Source organism: Hetaerina americana, unplaced genomic scaffold, assembly GCF_022747635.1.
Source record: "Hetaerina americana unplaced genomic scaffold, ioHetAmer1.1.p SCAF_362, whole genome shotgun sequence".
Taxonomy (NCBI): Eukaryota; Metazoa; Arthropoda; class Insecta; order Odonata; family Calopterygidae; genus Hetaerina; species Hetaerina americana.
The window spans coordinates 151,771-174,316 of NW_027286944.1; the positions used below are offsets into that span (position 1 = coordinate 151,771).

Consider the following 22,546-nt stretch of genomic DNA (forward strand, 5'->3'; position numbering starts at 1 on the left):
TTAAACTCGTTTGTTCTGAACCTTTCTAAAAGTCTAAGCCTCGCTTGTTCTCTCCGCACTTCAAGTGGTTCCCAGCCTAAATCCCCTAAGAGACCTGTCACACTTGTGTTTTTATCATAACAATTTTTAACAAATCTAGCGGATTTTCTCTGGACTTTATCTAATTCTTTTTGCCAAATTTTCTCCCACGGATCCCAAATACTTGCGGCATATTCCAAATGAGGTCTAACTAGAGCAAAATAACACCTCTCTTTAACTTTTTCATTACATTTCTCCACCACCCGTTTTATGAAGCCAAGTTTCTTTAAAGCTGATCCGCATATTGTCCTGATATGTGCTCCCCATGAAAGGCGTGGTGTTAGAACAACCCCCAAATATTTAACTTGATTTGCCGTAGTCAATACTGAACCCTCTATTTTGTAGTTTATATCCTGTTCCTCGCTTCCTTTATTCCAATATTTCAAAACTGCACATTTATCTATATTAAGTGTTAATCCCCATTTATTGCACCATCCCGAGATATTGTCTAAGTCTCTAGAGAGTAGCTCGCGATCTAGTTGGCTCCTTATTTCCCTGTATATCACCGTGTCGTCAGCAAATAACCTTAGATTGCTACTAACGTGTGTGCTTAAGTCATTTATGTATATTAAGAACAGAAGAGGCCCTATTACACTTCCCTGGGGGACGCCCGAAGTAACATCTCTCTCCGTTGAGCACAACCCATCTATGACTACTATTTGTTTGCGGTTTGACAAGAAGTCCCTAATCCAATTAATTATTTTCTCATTGATCCCATAGTATTTAAGTTTGTGTAACAATTTATTGTGTGGGACTTTGTCGAAGGCTTTTTTGAAATCCAGGAATACTGCATCGACTTGGGTGTTGTTTTCTCCCGATCTAAGTATATCGTGAATGAAGAGACCAAGTTGTGTTTCGCAAGATCTGCTTTTCCTAAATCCGTGCTGGTTGTGGATTAGTATTTTCCTACTATCAAGAAATTTCATAATGTTAGTGACAATAACGTGTTCCAATATTTTACAAGAGATCGATGTTAAAGAAATGGGTCGGTAATTGGTTGGTTTATCCCTATCGCCGCCTTTATAGATGGGAGTTATATGGGCTAGCTTCCAGTCGCGAGGCACTGAGCCTTCTTCTATCGATTTTAGAAAAACAATATGTAAAAATGGGGCAATGTCGTCAGCTAATTCCTTATATATTCTAGCAGGTATTTCTTCCGGACCAGGTGCCTTGTGTGCTTTGATACTACGGAGTAGATGTACTATTCCCTGCTTGGTCAGTGTAAGATCGCTCATGTGTTCCCCGGGTGGGTGTGGAGGATCGTTTGGTGCGTTTGTGTTTTTGTTGTAGACGCTCTGGAAAAATCGGTTTAATATATTTGCCTTTTTCACGCTATCTGTAATGATTTCCTCATTTTCCGTCCTCAAAGAGTGAACAGTGGGACGTTTACCCTGTATTTCCCTAACATAGGACCAGAATGACTTTGGATTTTCCTCAAGATATTCGCTTAGCATTTTAGATTTAAAAGAGTGTAGTGCTGTGCGCATAATACTTTTCGTCTTACTACGACATTCTTTTAGTTGCTGTTTGGTTGTATTCATATAAATTATATCGTCACTTTTTAAACTCTTTTTAAAATTTGACTGTAGCTTTCTTTGCCTTCTTAATGCCGATCTGACTTCCCCGTTGTACCATCTAGGTTCCTTACTGTCGCATTTGAGTTTGGACGGGATGTACGTCTTTATTCCTTCGCGTAAAATATTTAAGAAATAATTCCAAGTGTTCTCTGTATTTGTTGTCAGTGTTTTTGTCTTGTATTCCGGTAATTTTATCTTTAAATATTCTCTTAGTCCGTTAAAATTTGCCTTGTTGTATAGGTATATTTTACGCTTTTCTTTGTTTATTTTGACGAACTTAGTTTTTAACTCCACAAGAATAGCCTTATGGTCACTGATTCCGTCTATTATTTCAATGTTAGTAATGATTTCGGGCATAGAAGTCGCAAAGATGTCTAGTATGCTTTGGCCCCGTGTTGGTGATTTAACTATTTGTTCTAAGGAGTGTTTTGTGAATATATGAAGGAGTTCTTGGCATGAATCTCTGTTTTTGGCAGATTTTCCCACGCAGTAGTTTTCCCAGTCAATTGACGGTAGATTTGGGTCACCAGCGATTATAGTAATACTGTTGCTTTGTCTGCTGCTGATAGTGGATATTTGTTCGTCGAGCTTGTGTAGGACATCTGTGTTAGAATCTGGGGGTCTATAAAATGAACACACGTATAGGCTTCTGCCGTTGTAGTCCTTAATGTTGCACCAAACGCTTTCTATGTCATCTACGTCGCATTCATATCGTTGGCTACTAAGATGTGACTTTACTGCAATGAATACTCCCCCACCCAACCTATTTGGTCTGTCCCTTCTGTAAATTGTGAAGCCGTTTGGAAAAACCTCATTGTTTGCTATATCTCCCGTGAGCCAACATTCTGTTCCAACTGCTATGTCTGCGTTTGTACTGACAAAAATATGTTCAATATCCGATATTTTGTTTCTAATGCTACGGCAATTTAATGTTATAATTTTAATATGGCTAATAACTTCTTATTTTTCGGTTTTATGTACGCTAACAAAACTGTTTTGAGACGATTCGTGGTGAACAGAGACAAAAGCATTACATTCACTTGCATTGCTATCTGTTATGTATGTAGAGGCACCAATTTTATTAAATTTACGTGGGTTATATGTTGTTTTAACGCAAGTGCTTGTTTGTTCAATATTTTTGGGGATTTGAGAGGCATTACCTGAACTGAATTGACAAAAAGCGCTGGATTCTACTTTATTTTTCCCAATATATGACCTACGCTCTTGCCTACCAGCTATGCTAAACCCTCGACACGTGTTCGTGTAACCTACGCGCTACCAACTGCGATGCCTCGGCAGTATAATGGACCCCGGAGCGATTAAGGGGTACCCGACACGATGAGAGGACGGGCCTCAGATCAACGAAGTCCGCTCCGATTCCCCGGCAAAATCCCAGCAATCTCTCATTTAAACCCTCAATGCGGCTCCAAACGAGCCTTCTGCGGTCTGAACGCGGCACAATACTACATATACTTAATTTAATTGGGACCTTCAACTCTGCCTCGACTCGTTTCACCTCCGAGTGCATCTCCTTAAAGGAGCGCAGGATCTCTTCAGATCCACGTTCCGAGGCGTCGTTTGTCCCGACATGAGCCACAATGCGTAGCTTGGAGCAGCCCGTATTACTGACGGCCGCCTTCACCGCCAGCGTCGCCTGGGGTACCCCGCCGCCCGGTATACACCAGGACGACAAGAATCCAACACCTCCCTCCTGTTGGACTCTGCGGCGCAGCGGGTTCATTATACGCCGGACATTTGAACTACCTAGTATAACGGTTCCCTCCCTCCCCGAACGCTGATGCCTTACCCTAGGCAGTGCCCTCGGAGTAGGGATAGGGGCTGCAGGTACGGTGGTGCTGTCATCCGACAGCACCTGGTACCTGTTGGAGACGGGGATGGTATCTGCCTCCGCAGAGTCCAATCCTCGCCGCAGCGTTACCTTCCCCTTGCCCCGAGAGACGACCCTCCAATCGTCCGACCTACGGACGTGAGACACTCCCTCGTTGAGAGATGGGACACGGGGTAGGTCTCTAATCGCCCAGCCACGTGTTGCATTCGGATGAATCCGTGCACCCCTATGGGCGTGGCGGGTTTTCGAATTCCCACCCTGAGCACCATCTCTCCCGAGGGGAGCTCTCCGGCCGGCGATCTCCGATCGAAGCTCCCGCACCATTCTCTCCAGCATGACGATACGGGCCCTTAAAGCCGCGCATTCGCCAGTGCCTTCGAGCATAGCAACAGGGGACCTGGATGAAGCCATCCTAATTTAATTACCAAGTTCCCAACAAAAGCTAACCTGTATACACTATGCTAAAATTTCTAGAAGGGGTTAGCTAACTTTAGCTCAAACAATAAGTTACGATTTGGAATTGAATATGAAGCCTAAGTGGAAAAAACGATGCTTGAGTAAGGTCTGGTTTTCAGAGGACCAAAAGAAAGAAAAAGGAAAGCACTCACCGGTCACCAATCAGAGTCGAAGGACAAAAACCACCACAATCCACTAAATAAATTACTACTACCACACACAGGTTAACAAACCACACACAAAACGAAAACTATATAAACGAAGCAACGTATACGTTGACACTACACTGCACTTCACTAAAACCAAAAGCACCAAGAATCGAGGTGGCAGGCAGGTAGTCTCTGGTGGGTCAAACCGGTTACCAGGAGCGCTCAGTAGGCAGGTCCGCTCAGGTTGAGGGCTAGAGAGAGAATGAATTTTATTCAATCATTTCAATCTTGCATTGAGACGTCTTTCAGCCAATGATTCCCACCCTAAATCCATGAATATTTATATAAAAACTCATACATTATGGCACCCTCATTTCTTCTTCTTGGCCTTATGGTTAAGATCAAATTGAGGTCCGGCCCCCGGTGCACTTTCAAGTCCGCAATGGACCGATAGCTTGAGCACCGAGGCCGCACGGCCGCTTTAGGACCCCCGGGGGAACTCTCCGTCAATCCCGTACGTATCCGAGCAGGGCGGATGATTTGAACTACGCGCGGTTTCATTTTCGGCCGCGACGATGGTCAAGCGACAGTTATTCGAGCTTTACGCCCGATCGGTTTTGTTGACCTCCTCACTCCAGCAGGTATTTGTGAAAGATTATATCAACCAAAAAACCATCATCTCAAATCGCCAAACAATTTAAATGTCTTCTCGAGTCCACTCGTACTGGCCCAGACCAGCCATAGAAACCGAGAAGAGGTTGAGTGCCTTCAGCGCGTAACTCGGCCGCAACCTGGACTATGCAGCTGGGAATCACGCGCTCAATGCAAACTTTGATATTTTGAAATGTTTCGTTCCGCGGTTTCTCAGACCGCGGGGAAGCAGAGCGGCCCGGTCCGGAGGGGACCTGGAAGCGCACCGTGGGCCGGACTACGCTTTGATCTTAGCCATAAGGCTAAGAAGAAGAATCGGGGACCAAACTGTATGATTTTTCGCGGACGGCGCTCCTACGCGCCGAAGCGCCTTGGCACGTGCCACCCGTGGGTAAAAGGGGAGGGGAGGAGTCGGGCTCGAATGCCACGACGTTCCTCATCTACTGATTGCGGGAGGAGGGGGGCGGAGGACCTAGCACGCGAGGATTCATTCTGGTGGGCGCGACGCGCTGAATTTAAAATTTATTATGTTGAAATTTTTCGTTCCGCAGTCCCTTAGAAAACGGGAAAACCCTCCGTCGCACCCCTCTGTTTCAGCATTTACATCTTTTAATCATTTTGTTAGTTGAAAAGGAAAAATTTTCAATTAACATTCCACGGTGTTTCAGGCCGTAGAATATTGTCCACCAGGCCCCGTGGTGCCATGATTTAATGCCCTCACATGCCCCCACGTCCTTCACATAAAAACGGGGGGGGGGCGGGTACCATTAGAAAAGCATCCTCGCGTGCTAGTTCCTCCGCCCCATTCCACCTCTCGATTCTGCGGAGTAGGAAATTCGAGTCGTCGAGGCCCCCTACTCCACCGGGCGGTGTGTACGAAGGCACTACGGCGCTTAGGATGCGCAGTCCGGTAAAAATCATACACTTCATCTATATCTATATAATACCCCGCAAGGGCGATTGACGTGGGGTGTTTGGTCACCAACTGTAAAAAGGAAATATACCACATGCAAAAGAAACAACACGCAAAGATACACCCACAGCAGCGCACACACCCATTTAAAAATCCCTTCATCTAATACTGATGCAAACGCCTATACCGCAAAAAAACTAAAAAACTGACCCCCTTGATGCAGCACGGAAGCCATCCTACACCACGGAAGCCAGGACAAACAAGCAAGAAATTTAAACATCACTACCACATGAAAATGTACCACGTAGCACTCCACCCCGAAAGAGTCTGTAAAAGGCAACGAATTCGACCCAACGTTGCTGGTAGTAGGAATTTCCCCCCGCAAGGAGGGACGAGGAAATGAAATGGAAACTTAAAAACTGATGAAATAAACACAAATGTGGTCATTCGGAAAGAATGGATTATAACAAAACGCATAAGGTTAGTGGAAGAGCATGCATAATACATACAACTAATGATTTTTTAGACGCTGAGGGTGGCTAGTGGAATTTTTGCTATCTATAACCCTGCAGTTGCTATCCCGTATTGTCCGGGGGGAAATGGAGTCCTTAAGTCTTCTAGCTCTGGCATCTATTTCTTGATTTTTATATGCATGATCCAAGCGACCAATGTATATATTAGTACGAATAATTTGCGAGACCTCGGTGCTGAGCCATGCGGATCAAATTTATTCAATCATTTCAATCTTGCATTGAGACGTCTTTCAGCCAATGATTCCCACCCTAAATACATGAAAATTTATATAAAAACTCATACATTATGGCACCCTCATTTCTTCTTCTTGGCCTTATGGTTAAGATCAAATTGAGGTCCGGCCCCCGGTGCACTTTCAAGTCCGCAATGGACCGGTAGCTTGAGCACCGAGGCCGCACGGCCGCTTTAGGACCCCCGGGGGAACTCTCCGTCAATCCCGTACGTATCCGAGCAGGGCGGATGATTTGAACTACGCGCGGTTTCATTTTCGGCCGCGACGATGGTCAAGCGACAGTTATTCGAGCTTTACGCCCGATCGGTTTTGTTGACCTCCTCACTCCAGCAGGTATTTGTGAAAGATTATATCAACCAAAAAACCATCATCTCAAATCGCCAAACAATTTAAATGTCTTCCCGATTCCACTCGTACTGGCCCAGACCAGCCATAGAAACCGAGAAGAGGTTGAGTGCCTTCAGCGCGTAACTCGGCCGCAACCTGGCCTATGCAGCTGGGAATCACGCGCTCAATGCAAACTTTGATATTTTGAAATGTTTCGTTCCGCGGTTTCTCAGACCGCGGGGAAGCAGAGCGGCCCGGTCCGGAGGGGACCTGGAAGCGCACCGTGGGCCGGACTACGCTTGGATCTTAGCCATGAGGCTAAGAAGAAGAATCGGGGACCAAACTGCATGATTTTTCGCGGACGGCGCTCCTACGCGCCGAAGCGCCTTGGCACGTGCCACCCGTGGGTAAAAGGGGAGGGGAGGAGTCGGGCTCGAATGCCACGACGTTCCTCCTCTACTGATTGCGGGAGGAGGGGGGCGGAGGACCTAGCACGCGAGGATTCATTCTGGTGGGCGCGACGCGCTGAATTTAAAATTTATTATGTTGAAATTTTTCGTTCCGCAGTCCCTTAGAAAACGGGAAAACCCTCCGTCGCACCCCTCTGTTTCAGCATTTACATCTTTTAATCATTTTGTTAGTTGAAAAGAAAAAATTTTCAATTAACATTCCACGGTGTTTCAGGCCGTAGAATATTGTCCACCAGGCCCCGTGGTGCCATGATTTAATGCCCTCACATGCCCCCACGTCCTTCACATAAAAACGGGGGGGGCGGGTACCATTAGAAAAGCATCCTCGCGTGCTAGTTCCTCCGCCCCCTTCCACCTCTCGATTCTGCGGAGTAGGAAATTCGAGTCGTCGAGGCCCCCTACTCCACCGGGCGGTGTGTACGAAGGCACTACGGCGCTTAGGATGCGCAGTCCGGTAAAAATCATACACTTCATCTATATCTATATAAAACCCCGCAAGGGCGATTGACGTGGGGTGTTTGGTCACCAACTGTAAAAAGGAAATATACCACATGCAAAAGAAACAACACGCAATAATACACCCACAGCAGCGCACACACCCATGCAAAAATCCCTTCATCCAATACTGATGCAAACGCCTATACCGCAAAAAAACTAAAAAACCGACCCCCTTGATGCAGCACGGAAGCCATCCTATCACACGGATGCAAGGACAAACAAGCAAGAAATTTAAACATCACCACCACATGAAAATGTACCACACAGCACTCCACCCCGAAAGAGTCTGTAAAAGGCAGGGAATGCGACCCAACGTTGCAGGTAGCAGGAATTTCCCCCCGCGGAGAGGGACGAGGAAATGAAATGGAAACTTAAAAACTGATGAAATAAACACAAATGTGGTCATTCGGAAAGAATGGATTATAACAAATCGCATAAGGTTAGTGGAAGAGCATGCATAATACATACAACTAATGATTTTTTAGACGCTGAGGGTGGCTAGTGGAGTTTTTGCCATCTATAACCCTGCAGTTGCTATCCCGTATTGTCCGGGGGGAAATGGAGTCCTTAGGTCTTCTAGCTCTGGCTTCTATTTCTTGATTTTTATATGCATGATCCAGGCGACCAATGTATATATTAGTACGAATAATTTGCGAGACCTTGGTGCTGAGCCATGCGGATCAAATTTATTCAATCATTTCAATCTTGCATTGAGACGTCTTTCAGCCAATGATTCCCACCCTAAATCCATGAATATTTATAAAAAAACTCTTACATTATGGCACCCTCATTTCTTCTTCTTGGCCTTATGGTTAAGATCAAATTGAGGTCCGGCCCCCGGTGCACTTTCAAGTCCGCAATGGACCGGTAGCTTGAGCACCGAGGCCGCACGGCCGCTTTAGGACCCCCGGGGGAACTCTTCGTCAATCCCGTACGTATCCGAGCAGGGCGGATGATTTGAACTACGCGCGGTTTCATTTTCGGCCGCGACGGTGGTCAAGCGACAGTTATTCGAGCTTTACGCCCGATCGGTTTTGTTGACCTCCTCACTCCAGCAGGTATTTGTGAAAGATTATATCAACCAAAAAACCATCATCTCAAATCGCCAAACAATTTAAATGTCTTCCCGATTCCACTCGTACTGGCCCAGGCCAGCCATTTAAACCGAGAAGAGGTTGAGTGCCTTCAGCGCGTAACTCGGCCGCAACCTGGACTATGCAGCTGGGAATCACACGCTCAATGCAAACTTTGATATTTTGAAATGTTTCGTTCCGCGGTTTCTCAGACCGCGGGGAAGCAGAGCGGCCCGGTCCGGAGGGGACCTGGAAGCGCACCGTGGGCCGGACTACGCTTTGATCTTAGCCATAAGGCTAAGAAGAAGAATCGGGGACCAAACTGCATGATTTTTCGCGGACGGCGCTCCTACGCGCCGAAGCGCCTTGGCACGTGCCACCCGTGGGTAAAAGGGGAGGGGAGGAGTCGGGCTCGAATGCCAAGACGTTCCTCCTCTACTGATTGCGGGAGGAGGGGGGCGGAGGACCTAGCACGCGAGGATTCATTCTGGTGGGCGCGACGCGCTGAATTTAAAATTTATTATGTTGAAATTTTTCGTTCCGCAGTCCCTTAGAAAACGGGAAAACCCTCCGTCACACCCCTCTGTTTCAGCATTTACATCTTTTAATCATTTTGTTAGTTGAAAAGGAAAAATTTTCAATTAACATTCCACGGTGTTTCAGGCCGTAGAATATTGTCCACCAGGCCCCGTGGTGCCATGATTTAATGCCCTCACATGCCCCCACGTCCTTCACATAAAAACGGGGGGGGCGGGTACCATTAGAAAAGCATCCTCGCGTGCTAGTTCCTCCGCCCCCTTCCACCTCTCGATTCTGCGGAGTAGGAAATTCGAGTCGTCGAGGCCCCCTACTCCACCGGGCGGTGTGTACGAAGGCACTACGGCGCTTAGGATGCGCAGTCCGGTAAAAATCATACACTTCATCTATATCTATATAATACCCCTCAAGATGCCGCACGGGCGATTGACGTGGGGTGTTTGGTCACCAACTGTAAAAAGGAAATATACCACATGCAAAAGAAACAACACGCAAAGATACACCCACAGCAGCGCACACACCCATGCAAAAATCCCTTCATCCAATACTGATGCAAACGCCTATACCGCAAAAAACTAAAAAACTGACCCCCTTGATGCAGCTTGGATGCCATCCTACAACACGGAAGCCAGGACAAACAAGCAAGAAATTTAAACATCACTACCACATGAAAATGTACCACGTAGCACTCCACCCCGAAAGAGTCTGTAAAAGGCAACGAATTCGACCCAACGTTGCTGGTAGCAGGAATTTCCCCCGCGGAGAGGGACGAGGAAATGAAATGGAAACTTAAAAACAGATGAAATAAACACAAATGTGGTCATTCGGAAAGAATGGATTATAACAAAACGCATAAGGTTAGTGGAAGAGCATGCATAATACATACAACTAATGATTTTTTAGACGCTGAGGGTGGCTAGTGGAATTTTTGCCATCTATAACCCTGCAGTTGCTATCCCGTATTGTCCGGGGGGAAATGGAGTCCTTAAGTCTTCTAGCTCTGGCATCTATTTCCTGAATTTTATATGCATGATCCAAGCGACCAATTTATGTATTAGTACGAATAATTTGCGAGACCTCGGTGCTGAGCCATGCGGATCAAATTTATTCAATCATTTCAATCTTGCATTGAGACGTCTTTCAGCCAATGATTCCCACCCTAAATCCATGAATATTTATATAAAAACTCATACATTATGGCACCCTCATTTCTTCTTCTTGGCCTTATGGTTAAGATCAAATTGAGGTCCGGCCCCCGGTGCACTTTCAAGTCCGCAATGGACCGGTAGCTTGAGCACCGAGGCCGCACGGCCGCCTTAGGACCCCCGGGGGCACTCTCCGTCAATCCCGTACGTATCCGAGCAGGGCGGATGATTTGAACTACGCGCGGTTTCATTTTCGGCCGCGACGATGGTCAAGCGACAGTTACTCGAGCTTTACGCCCGAGCGGTTTCGTTGACCTCCTTACTTGATATTTTGAAATGTTTCGTTCCGCGGTTTCTCAGACCGCGGGGAAGCAGAGCGGCTCGGTCCGGAGGGGACCTGGAAGCGCACCGTGGGCCGGACTACGCTTTGATCTTAGCCATAAGGCTAAGAAGAAGAATCGGGGACCAAACTGTATGATTTTTCGCGGACGGCGCTCCTACGCGCCGAAGCGCCTTGGCACGTGCCACCCGTGGGTAAAAGGGGAGGGGAGGAGTCGGGCTCGAATGCCACGACGTTCCTCCTCTACTGATTGCGGGAGGAGGGGGGCGGAGGACCTAGCACGCGAGGATTCATTCTGGTGGGCGCGACGCGCTGAATTTAAAATTTATTATGTTGAAATTTTTCGTTCCGCAGTCCCTTAGAAAACGGGAAAACCCTCCGTCGCACCCCTCTGTTTCAGCATTTACATCTTTTAGTCATTTTCTTAGTTGAAAAGGAAAAATTTTCAATTAACATTCCACGGTGTTTCAGGCCGTAGAATATTGTCCACCAGGCCCCGTGGTGCCATGATTTAATGCCCTCACATGCCCCCACGTCCTTCACATAAAAACGGGGGGGGCGGGTACCATTAGAAAAGCATCCTCGCGTGCTAGTTCCTCCACCCCCTTCCACCTCTCGATTCTGCGGAGTAGGAAATTCGAGTCGTCGAGGCCCCCTACTCCACCGGGCGGTGTGTACGAAGGCACTACGGCGCTTAGGATGCGCAGTCCGGTAAAAATCATACACTTCATCTATATCTATATAATACCCCGCAAGGGCGATTGACGTGGGGTGTTTGGTCACCAACTGTAAAAAGGAAATATACCACATGCAAAAGAAGTGGCATGTGGTATTTTTCGTTTTTACGGTTGGTGACCTAACACCCCCCGCCACACGCCCTTGCGGCGGCTTGCGGGGTATTATGTAGATGTAGATGATGAAGAAGCAACACGCAAAGATACACCCACAGCAGCGCACACACCCATGCAAAAATCCCTTCATCCAATACTGATGCAAACGCCTATACCGCAAAAAAACTAAAAAACTGACCCCCTTGATGCAGCACGGAAGCCATCCTACAACACGGAAGCCAGGACAAACAAGCAAGAAATTTAAACATCACCACCACATGAAAATGTACCACGTAGCACTCCACCCTGAAAGAGTCTGTAAAAGGCAACGAATTCGACCCAACGTTGCTGGTAGCAGGAATTTCCCCCCGCGGAGAGGGACGAGGAAATGAAATGGAAACTTAAAAACAGATGAAATAAACACAAATGTGGTCATTCGGAAAGAATGGATTATAACAAAACTCATAAGGTTAGTGGAAGAGCATGCATAATACATACAACTAATGATTTTTTAGACGCTGAGGGTGGCTAGTGGAATTTTTGCTATCTATAACCCTGCAGTTGCTATCCCGTATTGTCCGGGGGGAAATGGAGTCCTTAAGTCTTCTAGCTCTGTCATCTATTTCTTGATTTTTATATGCATGATCCAAGCGACCAATGTATATATTAGTACGAAAAATTTGCGAGACCTCGGTGCTGAGCCATGCGGATCAAATTTCATCTACATCTACATCTACTCAATACCCCGCAAGCCGCCGCAAGGGCGTGTGGCGGGGGGTGCTAGGACACCACCCATAATTTAGAAAAGAAAAATAATAAAAAAAAAATCGCATGCAATAACGACAAAATCATATATTAAAAAAAAAACATGGCATACATTCATGCATGAACACTTACACCCCACACACATGCAAACACTCAAACTACCAACTAACATACACATGCACCTGAAAGTATACCTAACATCTCTATAGTGTTTAATTTTGTTCCGACTTGTAAATTCAAAGTTTTTAATATTTCTAAAGTGACTTCGGTTTCTTGCTATTATGATTACTGATTGTTCGGGGAAAGAATGAGTATTTGTACCTATCTGTCTTCGAATCTATCTCCCTTAGTTTATCTTTGTGGTCTGATCTACCTAAGTAGTGTGGGGCCATTATAATTCCTTCAGTGTCATATTTAAACTCGTTTGTTCTGAACCTTTCTAAAAGTCTAAGCCTCGCTTGTTCTCTCCGCACTTCAAGTGGTTCCCAGCCTAAATCCCCTAAGAGACCTGTCACACTTGTGTTTTTATCATAACAATTTTTTACAAATCTAGCGGATTTTCTCTGGACTTTATCTAATTCTTTTTGCCAAATTTTCTCCCACGGATCCCAAATACTTGCGGCATATTCCAAATGAGGTCTAACTAGAGCAAAATAACACCTCTCTTTAACTTTTTCATTACATTTCCCCACCACCCGTTTTATGAAGCCAAGTTTCTTTAAAGCTGATCCGCATATTGTCCTGATATGTGCTCCCCATGAAAGTCGTGGTGTTAGAACAACCCCCAAATATTTAACTTGATTTGCCGTAGTCAATACTGAACCCTCTATTTTGTAGTTTATATCCTGTTCCTCGCTTCCTTTATTCCAAAATTTCAAAACTGCACATTTATCTATATTAAGTGTTAATCCCCATTTATTGCACCATCCCGAGATATTGTCTAAGTCTCTAGAGAGTAGCTCGCGATCTAGTTGGCTCCTTATTTCCCTGTATATCACCGTGTCCTCAGCAAATAACCTTAGATTGCTACTAACGTGTGTGCTTAAGTCATTTATGTATATTAAGAACAGAAGAGGCCCTATTACACTTCCCTGGGGGACGCCCGAAGTAACATCTCTCTCCGTTGAGCACAACCCATCTATGACTACTATTTGTTTGCGGTTTGACAAGAAGTCCCCAATCCAATTAATTATTTTCTCATTGATCCCATAGTATTTAAGTTTGTGTAACAATTTATTGTGTGGGACTTTGTCGAAGGCTTTTTTGAAATCCAGGAATACTGCATCGACTTGGGTGTTGTTTTCTCCCGATCTAAGTATATCGTGAATGAAGAGACCAAGTTGTGTTTCGCAAGATCTGCTTTTCCTAAATCCGTGCTGGTTGTGGATTAGTATTTTCCTACTATCAAGAAATTTCGTAATGTTAGTGACAATAACGTGTTCCAATATTTTACAAGAGATCGATGTTAAAGAAATGGGTCGGTAATTGGTTGGTTTATCCCTATCGCCGCCTTTATAGATGGGAGTTATATGGGCTAGCTTCCAGTCGCGAGGCACTGAGCCTTCTTCTATCGATTTTAGAAAAACAATATGTAAAAATGGGGCAATGTCGTCAGCTAATTCCTTATATATTCTAGCAGGTATTTCTTCCGGACCAGGTGCCTTGTGTGCTTTGATACTACGGAGTAGATGTACTATTCCCTGCTTGGTCAGTGTAAGATCGCTCATGTGTTCCCCGGGTGGGTGTGGAGGATCGTTTGGTGCGTTTGTGTTTTTGTTGTAGACGCTCTGGAAAAATCGGTTTAACATATTTGCCTTTTTCACGCTATCTGTAATGATTTCTCCATTTTCCGTCCTCAAAGATTGAACAGTGGGACGTTTACCCTGTATTTCCCTAACATAGGACCAGAATGACTTTGGATTTTCCTCAAGATATTCGCTTAGCATTTTAGATTTAAAAGAGTGTAGTGCTGTGCGCATAATACTTTTCGTCTTACTACGACATTCTTTTAGTTGCTGTTTGGTTGTATTCATATAAATTATATCGTCACTTTTTAAACTCTTTTTAAAATTTGACTGTAGCTTTCTTTGCCTTCTTAATGCCGATCTGACTTCCCCGTTGTACCATCTAGGTTCCTTACTGTCGCATTTGAGTTTGGACGGGATGTACGTCTTTATTCCTTCGCGTAAAATATTTAAGAAATAATTCCAAGTGTTCTCTGTATTTGTTGTCAGTGTTTTTGTCTTGTATTCCGGTAATTTTATCTTTAAATATTCTCTTAGTCCGTTAAAATTTGCCTTGTTGTATAGGTATATTTTACGCTTTTCTTTGTTTATTTTGACGAACTTAGTTTTTAACTCCACAAGAATAGCCTTATGGTCACTGATTCCGTCTATTATTTCAATGTTAGTAATGATTTCGGGCATAGAAGTCGCAAAGATGTCTAGTATGCTTTGGCCCCGTGTTGGTGATTTAACTATTTGTTCTAAGGAGTGTTTTGTGAATATATGAAGGAGTTCTTGGCATGAATCTCTGTTTTTGGCAGATTTTCCCACGCAGTAGTTTTCCCAGTCAATTGACGGTAGATTTGTGTCACCAGCGATTATAGTAATACTGTTGCTTTGTCTGCTGCTGATAGTGGATATTTGTTCGTCGAGCTTGTGTAGGACATCTGTGTTAGAATCTGGGGGTCTATAAAATGAACACACGTATAGGCTTCTGCCGTTGTAGTCCTTAATGTTGCACCCTCACTCCAGCAGGTATTTGTGAAAGATTATTACAACCAAAAAACCATCATCTCAAATCGCCAAACAATTTAAATGTCTTCCCGATTCCACTCGTACTGGCCCAGACCAGCCATAGAACCCGACAAGAGGTTGAGTGCCTTCTGCGGGTAACTCGGCCGCCACCTGGACTATGCAGCTGGGAATCACGCGCTCAATGCAAACTTTGAAATTTTGAAATGTTTCGTTCCGCGGTTTATCAGACCGCGGGGAAGCAGAGCGGCCCGGTCCGGAGGGGACCTGGAAGCGCACCATGGGCCGGATTACACTTTGATCATCTACATCTACATAATACCCCGCAAGCCGCCGCAAGGGCGTGTGGCGGGGGGTGTTAGGTCACCAACCGTAAAAGGAAAAATACCACATGCAAAAAAAAAAATAACAACACGGAAAATCACACCCACAACAGCGCACACACTCATGCAAAAATCCCTTCATCTTATACTCATGCAAACACATATACCGCAAAACAACTAAAAAACTGCACCCATTGATGCAGCACGAAAGCCATCCTACATCACGGAAGCCAGGACGCAACAAGCAAGAAATTGAAACATCACTACCACATGTATGTAGGAGTACGAATAATCTGCGAGACCTCGGTGCTGAAACATGCGGATCTGAATTTATTTAATAATTTCAGTCTTGCATTGCATCGTCTCTCTTCTAATGATTCCCACCCCAAATCCATGAGCATTTCGGTGACGCTTTGCGTTTTATCGTAGGAATTTTTTACAAAACGGGCTGCCCGGCGTTGAACCTTCTCAATTTCCCGAATGAGACCTTTTTCACTCGGGTCCCACACGCTGCATGCGTATTCTAAATGAGGCCTTACAAGAGCGTGGTAACAACGTTCCTTGACCTTTGAGTCACTTTTGCCGACAATGCGTTTAATGAATCCCAATTTTTTATTTGCTTGACCGCAGACTTTACGTATGTGAGTCCCCCAAGTTAAGTCTTTAGTGAATGTGACACCTAGGTATTTTACCGTATCAACAACTGCTAGGTCACCTCCAGCTAATTTGTAAGCAAATCCCGTTGATCTTTTAAAGAAATTTACCGCTGAACATTTATTATAATTTAGAGTCAATCCCCAGTTAGAACACCATTTAGTAATGCAATATAAATCCTGCTCTAGAATAAAACGATCCTCATCCCCAGATATCTCCCGATAGATCACCGTGTCATCCGCGAACATCCTAATTTTACTTTTCACTTCGCGGTTCAAATCGTTAACAAATATCAAGAAAAGCAACGGCCCGATCACACTTCCCTGAGGTACCCCCGACGTGACTCGAACGCTGTCGGAACTAGCGCCATCAAGGACTACCCTCTGTTCCCGCTCTGAAAGTAAATCTTTAACCAAACTTATAGCGCCCTTGTTTATACCCGCGACCTTTAATTTATGAATGAGTTTACCATGTGGGACCTTATCAAATGCCTTTTGAAAATCTAAGAAGATGGCATCCACTTGCCTACCTCTCTCACCAGATACAAGTAAATCATGTGTAAATAATCCTAATTGGGTTTCGCAGGAGCGGGTTTTCCTGAATCCGTGTTGATTGTCACTTAAAAAGTTAATATTGTCAAGGTGTCTCATTATTGAACTGACAATTATGTGCTCTAAGATTTTACAACAGATTGAAGTGAGAGATATAGGTCTGTAATTACTGGGATCCTCCCTGTCACCACTTTTAAAAATAGGCGTTATTTGCGCGGTTTTCCAAATCTTAGGTACTTTGCACTCTGTGAGGGATTTGTTAAATATAAATTCAAGGTACGGGGCAATGTTTGGAGCTAAATGTTTTATCACCCTAGCTGGTATATTTTCGGGACCCGGGGATTTGTTGGGTTTAATCTCATTAAGTAATTTTAGAATTCCTTGTTGGTCCACTGTTATTTTTTCCATGGGTGGAGTATGTATTGTTTCTTGGAGATATGCGGTGGCAACATCATTCGAGAAAACGCTTTGGAAGAATGAATTTAAGATGTTAGCTTTAACCTCGCTGTCTGTATGAATTACATTGCTACAATCCCTTAAGCAAGCCACGGTTTGTTTACTCCCATTTACTTCCCTAACATATGACCAGAAAGCTTTGGGGTCAGTGTCCAAGTACTCGCAAAATACTTTGCGTTTAAATTCCAGTAAGGCGCTACGTAATTGTTTTTTGGTTTCAATTTTAGAGGATCTATATGTGTCCCATAATTGTGTATTCTCAGGAGATGATGTGTTCATGCCTGCCCTCTTTACCCTAGAGTGTAGCATTCTCTGCTTTCGAAGGGCTTTTGTAACGTCTTTATTGTACCACCTGGGGTCGCGATTTGCTTTAACGTATTTTATAGGTATGAAGTCTACGATTCCTTTTTGCATGATATTGACAAATTCTGTCCAAGTTTCTTCCTTGTTGACATGACTTAAGCGGGTTTTGAACTCGGGTAGTGAAGAGTTTAATTGATTGGCAAAAGATTCAAAGTCTGCTTTATGGTAATTATAAATTTTTCTTTTTGGTTTAACAATCTTTTTTATTGCTATGTCCAAATGGACATTAATTGCTTTATGGTCACTCAAGCCCTCATCAGTTGATACACTAATAATACGTTCCGGCGTGTTTGTAAGAAATAGATCCAATATGTTCTTTCCACGGGTGGGCATGCGTACTGCTTGATGGAGGGAGTTTCTTTGAACCAACTTTATCATGTATAGCGCGTTGTTGACCGGGGAGAGAGTGGGGGTTGAAATAAAGCTCCCACACGTTTTACACCCGTATCCGTTTATTTGCACACGTGCATGGTACACAAAAATGGCCGCTCGGCTGCCCTATATGCAATCTCCCGTCGCCAAAGTCCGGTAGCAGACTCCCTCCCTTTATCGAGGCGACCTCCCTCTTCACTTTCACGGCGCACGCCGGAACTATCTTCCGGTCGCCCCTCGGGCGTCCGGTGGCCTCTCGCGGGCCTCGAGCGAACTGAGCGGCTAGTGGCGCGCCGGCTCGTCATGGCCGCTACATCACCCCCCCGGTAGTAACGCACCGCATGGGAGGGAGAGAAAGAGAAAAAAAATTATTAGTGCACGAAGTCCTGGAGGTGCTGTGGAAAGTGCACGTGCCGCCCGGCGCGTGTCTTCCTTCCATCCTCCTTGGGCGCCACCTCGGGTGCGCCTCGTTCCTCGGCGGCTGGGGGTGCTCCCTGCGTCTCCCCCATGGGAGGGGTCCTCTCCGGATCGTCTGCGGCCACGTAGGCTGGCTTCAGCCTGTCTATTGCTACCCGCACGTCACGGTTGCCTCGCCGCAGCAGGAAGTTCTTCTCCCCCCTCTGTAGGACCGCAAAAGGTCCGTCGTATGGTGGCTGTAGAGCTCCGCGGACCGCGTCGTTCCGCACGAATACCTGCGAGGCCGTCGGAAGGTCCTGGAAGACGAATGTCCGTCGACCTCCGTGGCGAGATGCAGGGTGCGGGCTGAGCTTCCGAATGTGGGCCCGCAGCTGTGTCACAAAACTGGTGGGGTCCTCGGGGTGTGTCTCCGATGATGGGGAGAGGAATTCTCCCGGGAGCCGTAGTGATGCTCCATACACCAGGTCGGCGGCGGTCGCGCCGAGATCTTCCTTCCACGCTGCCCGGAGTCCCAATAAAACGGACGGGAGGACGTCCACCCACGAGTCCGTGGAATGGCAGCGGATGGCTGCCTTCAGCTGGCGATGCGCTCGCTCCACCATCCCGTTGGCGGCTGGATTGTATGCGACTGTTCGCAAATGCGTGACTCCTGTCATCTGCGCTAGCTGGTGGAAGAGGTGGCTCTCAAATTGCCTCCCCTGGTCGGTGGTCACACGCAGAGGCGTCCCAAAACGCGCCATCCATCCCGCGAAAAAGGCTCGTGCCACGGTTTTGCGGTTATGTCTGGGATGGGGATGGCCTCCAACCAGCGTGTGTACCTGTCAACACATGTCAAGCAATAGCGGAACCCCTGGGACGAAGGGAGGGGACCCACCAAATCGACGTGCACATGCTCAAATCGCGAGCCAGGTAGTGGGAAGGTACCCACAGGCGACATTACGTGCCGCGTCACCTTGCCTCGTTGGCACGGGATACACTCCTTCGCCCACTGCCGACAGTCCTTCTTTACCGCCGGCCACACAAAACGGGATGACACTAGCCTCGCCGAGGCTCTCACCCCGGGGTGGGATAGATTGTGGAGGGAAAGGAAAACTTGTTTCCGCATGGGCGCCGGGACGAAGGGGCGGGCTGTCTGCGTAGACAGGTCACAGTAAATATTGGCGTCACAACCGGGGATGTTCACTTTATGCAACTTTAACGCGGAATCGGATTTAAGGAACGTTTTCACTTCCGGATCCGCCTCCTGTGCCTTGGCTAATATTTGGTGACTGACGGGATCCGACACTTCCGCACACCGAGACAACGCGTCTGCGACGACATTCTCCCTGCCCGACACGTGGAGAATGTCCGTAGTGAACTGCGAAATATAATCCAGCCACCGAAACCTCCTAGGCGTGCATTTATCCGTCTTTTGTCGGAATGCGAACACTAATGGCTTATGGTCCGTGAAGAGGACGAACTGTCGACCTTCAACCATGTGGCGGAAACGTTGGACCGCCCTGTATAACGCCAATAACTCCCTATCATACGCGCTGTATTTCCTCTCCGTGGTATTTAATGTTTTGGAGAAAAAGGCTAAGGGCTGCCATCCCCCTTGGGTGCTCTGCTGGAGAACGGCGCCGATGGCGTCTGCAGAAGCGTCCGCCACCACAGCCAGGCGAGCGGCCGGGTCCGGGTGTGCGAGGAGCGCGGCCTGTGCGAGCGACTCCTTGCACCGAGAGAGGGCGCTCTCGGAAGCGGGCGTCCAACATATTTTCGCGTTTCCCTTCACTTTCGGACCGCACAACAATGCGCTTAGGGGGGCTTGCAGGTTGGCGGCTCCAGGCACAAAGCGCCTGTAAAAGTTCACCATGCCAAGGAAACGCCTTAGCTCTTTGATAACCACGGGCTTGGGGAATCGTTGGATGGCTTCCACTTTCTCCGGTAAAGGTTTTGTGCCTTCTCCCGACACCAAATAACCTAAAAAACACACTTGCTTCTTTCCAAACACACATTTATTGGGGTTGAGAACTAGTCCGTACTCGTTCAACCGCGCGAAAACCTGGCGTAAATGGTGTTTGTGCTCCTCCGCGGAGGACGAAGCGATTAAGATATCGTCTATGTACGCGTATGCGAAATCAAGTCCCCGCAGCACTTCGTCTAAAAACCGTTGAAAGGTTTGCGCTGCGTTGCATAGCCCAAAGGTCATCACCGGGAATTCAAAAAGCCCAAAAGGCGTTGTTATTGCCGTTTTTGGAACATCACACTCGCTTACCGGAATCTGATTATAAGCTCGCACCAGATCAATTGTGGAGAAAATTTCCTTCCCGTGCAGTGAAAGGGAAAAGTCCTCAATGTGCGGCACCGGATACCGATCGGGAATCGTCCTCGCGTTGAGGGCCCGATAATCTCCGCACGGCCGCCATGCTCCCACACCTTTGGGCACCATATGGAGTGGGGAGGACCAGGCGCTGTCCCAGCGCCTTGCAACGCCCATCTGGACCATACCCTCAAATTCGCTCTTGGCGATACGAAGCATGGCGGGGGCCAACCTCCGGGGCCGGCTCGTCACTTGCGGGCCGGGCGTGGTCCGAATGTGATGTTCTATCGCGTGTTTGCGTCTTTTTGGCACACCTGCGGGACGCGTAATATCGGGATATTCCCGTAACAAGGAGAAAAATGGGCACTCATCACCTATACACTTAAATTTATCACATACGCTATGTACAACACTATCTACAGCGCGGCCGGCAACTGATAACGACGTCACACCGTCAAGAAGACGCCGGTGACGTATGTCGACCAGCAACCCGTGGAATGCCAAACAATCTGCCCCGATAATGGGCCTGTCAACGTCAGCGATGATAAAACGCCACTCAAATGCGCGACGGAGGCCTAAATTAAGGGACAACACCATCCACCCGTACGTTTTAATGGTGGACCCGTTCGCCGCGAACAATTCGTACGTAGTCGCCGCAGGCTTACCTTTCACACGGGCGCGGGGGAAGACACACAAGTCCGACCCCGTGTCCACTAGAAACTGGACTTTTGTCCGGGCGTCGGTGACGAAGAGACGGCAGGGGCCGGGGCACTTGTCGCTGGCCGCCATCAGCGATCGCCCCCCGAGTTTTCCGCGTCGTATGTACACGGCTCCCTGCACTTCGTCGCCTTCGGGCCGAATCGGTCGTGGTACCAGCACCATGTGGGATGGCGGGAGGCCGAACGGCCCCTACCCCTCGAATTACTGCGGCGCGACGTGGGTCGGGACCGGGAATTCCCCTCTGCCAGGGATTTGGTAAGGGAAGACACTTGCCGCGTAAGCTCATCCACCCTCCTCGTGACCGCCTCTACGTCCGGCGCCATCGCCGTGCTGGCCACGCGCGGCTGGTGAGACACCTCGTGGATTTTGTCCGCCAGTTGGGCGACGCTGTTTAGCTCCACTCCGGCCTGTGTCGCTAGGATGGTCTGATGGCTGGACGGTAGCCGACCCAGCCACAGCGACCGTAGGAAGTCGTCCGTGACGGATGAGCCGGCGAGCGTCCGAAGATGGCGCAGGAACTGGGAGGGTTTCCGGTCTCCGATCTCCTCATGTTCCAACAATTGCCGGATCCGGGTTTCCTGAGACGCGGAAAGTCGGAGAAGAATCTCCGCCTTCAATTTTGCGTACTTGTCGGTCAACGGGGGATTTGTGATAACATCTTCTACCTCAACGGCGTACCTACTGTCTAACTGGGACACCGCGTACATAAACTTAGTGGCATCTCTCGTAATGCCCGCGAGGCTGAACTGTATTTCAAGCTGCGCGAACCATAGCGCTGGTCTATCAGGCCAAAATGCCGGCAGTTTCAACGCCACACGATTCACACTAACACCGGAATCCTCCCCCGCGACGGCTCCCGCTGGAGATTCCATCGCGAGCACGTGGTTCACAAAAACTAACTCCCCGTAAAAAAAAACTGCGATCACGTCGGGGTCACCACTTTATAGCGCGTTGTTGACCGGGGAGAGAGTGGGGGTTGAAATAAAGCTCCCACACGTTTTACACCCGTATCCGTTTATTTGCACACGTGCATGGTACACAAAAATGGCCGCTCGGCTGCCCTATATGCAATCTCCCGTCGCCAAAGTCCGGTAGCAGACTCCCTCCCTTTATCGAGGCGACCTCCCTCTTCACTTTCACGGCGCACGCCGGAACTATCTTCCGGTCGCCCCTCGGGCGTCCGGTGGCCTCTCGCGGGCCTCGAGCGAACT

General features: G+C 47.4%; 2 protein-coding genes across 2 annotated transcripts; both read right to left on the bottom strand.

Moving 5' to 3' along the window:
• Positions 1-18,270: 18,270 nt before the first annotated feature.
• On the bottom strand, positions 18,271-18,972 carry LOC139691487 (uncharacterized). Its single transcript, XM_071589333.1, has one exon. It carries the CDS (start codon positions 18,970-18,972, stop codon positions 18,271-18,273), a length of 702 nt encoding a protein of 233 aa, XP_071445434.1.
• A 2,431-nt stretch (positions 18,973-21,403) lies between these two features.
• On the bottom strand, positions 21,404-22,207 carry LOC139691486 (uncharacterized). The gene has a single exon (XM_071589332.1). The coding sequence runs from the start codon at positions 22,205-22,207 to the stop codon at positions 21,404-21,406; it is 804 nt and encodes a 267-aa protein (XP_071445433.1).
• Between the last annotated feature and the right edge of the window lie 339 nt (positions 22,208-22,546).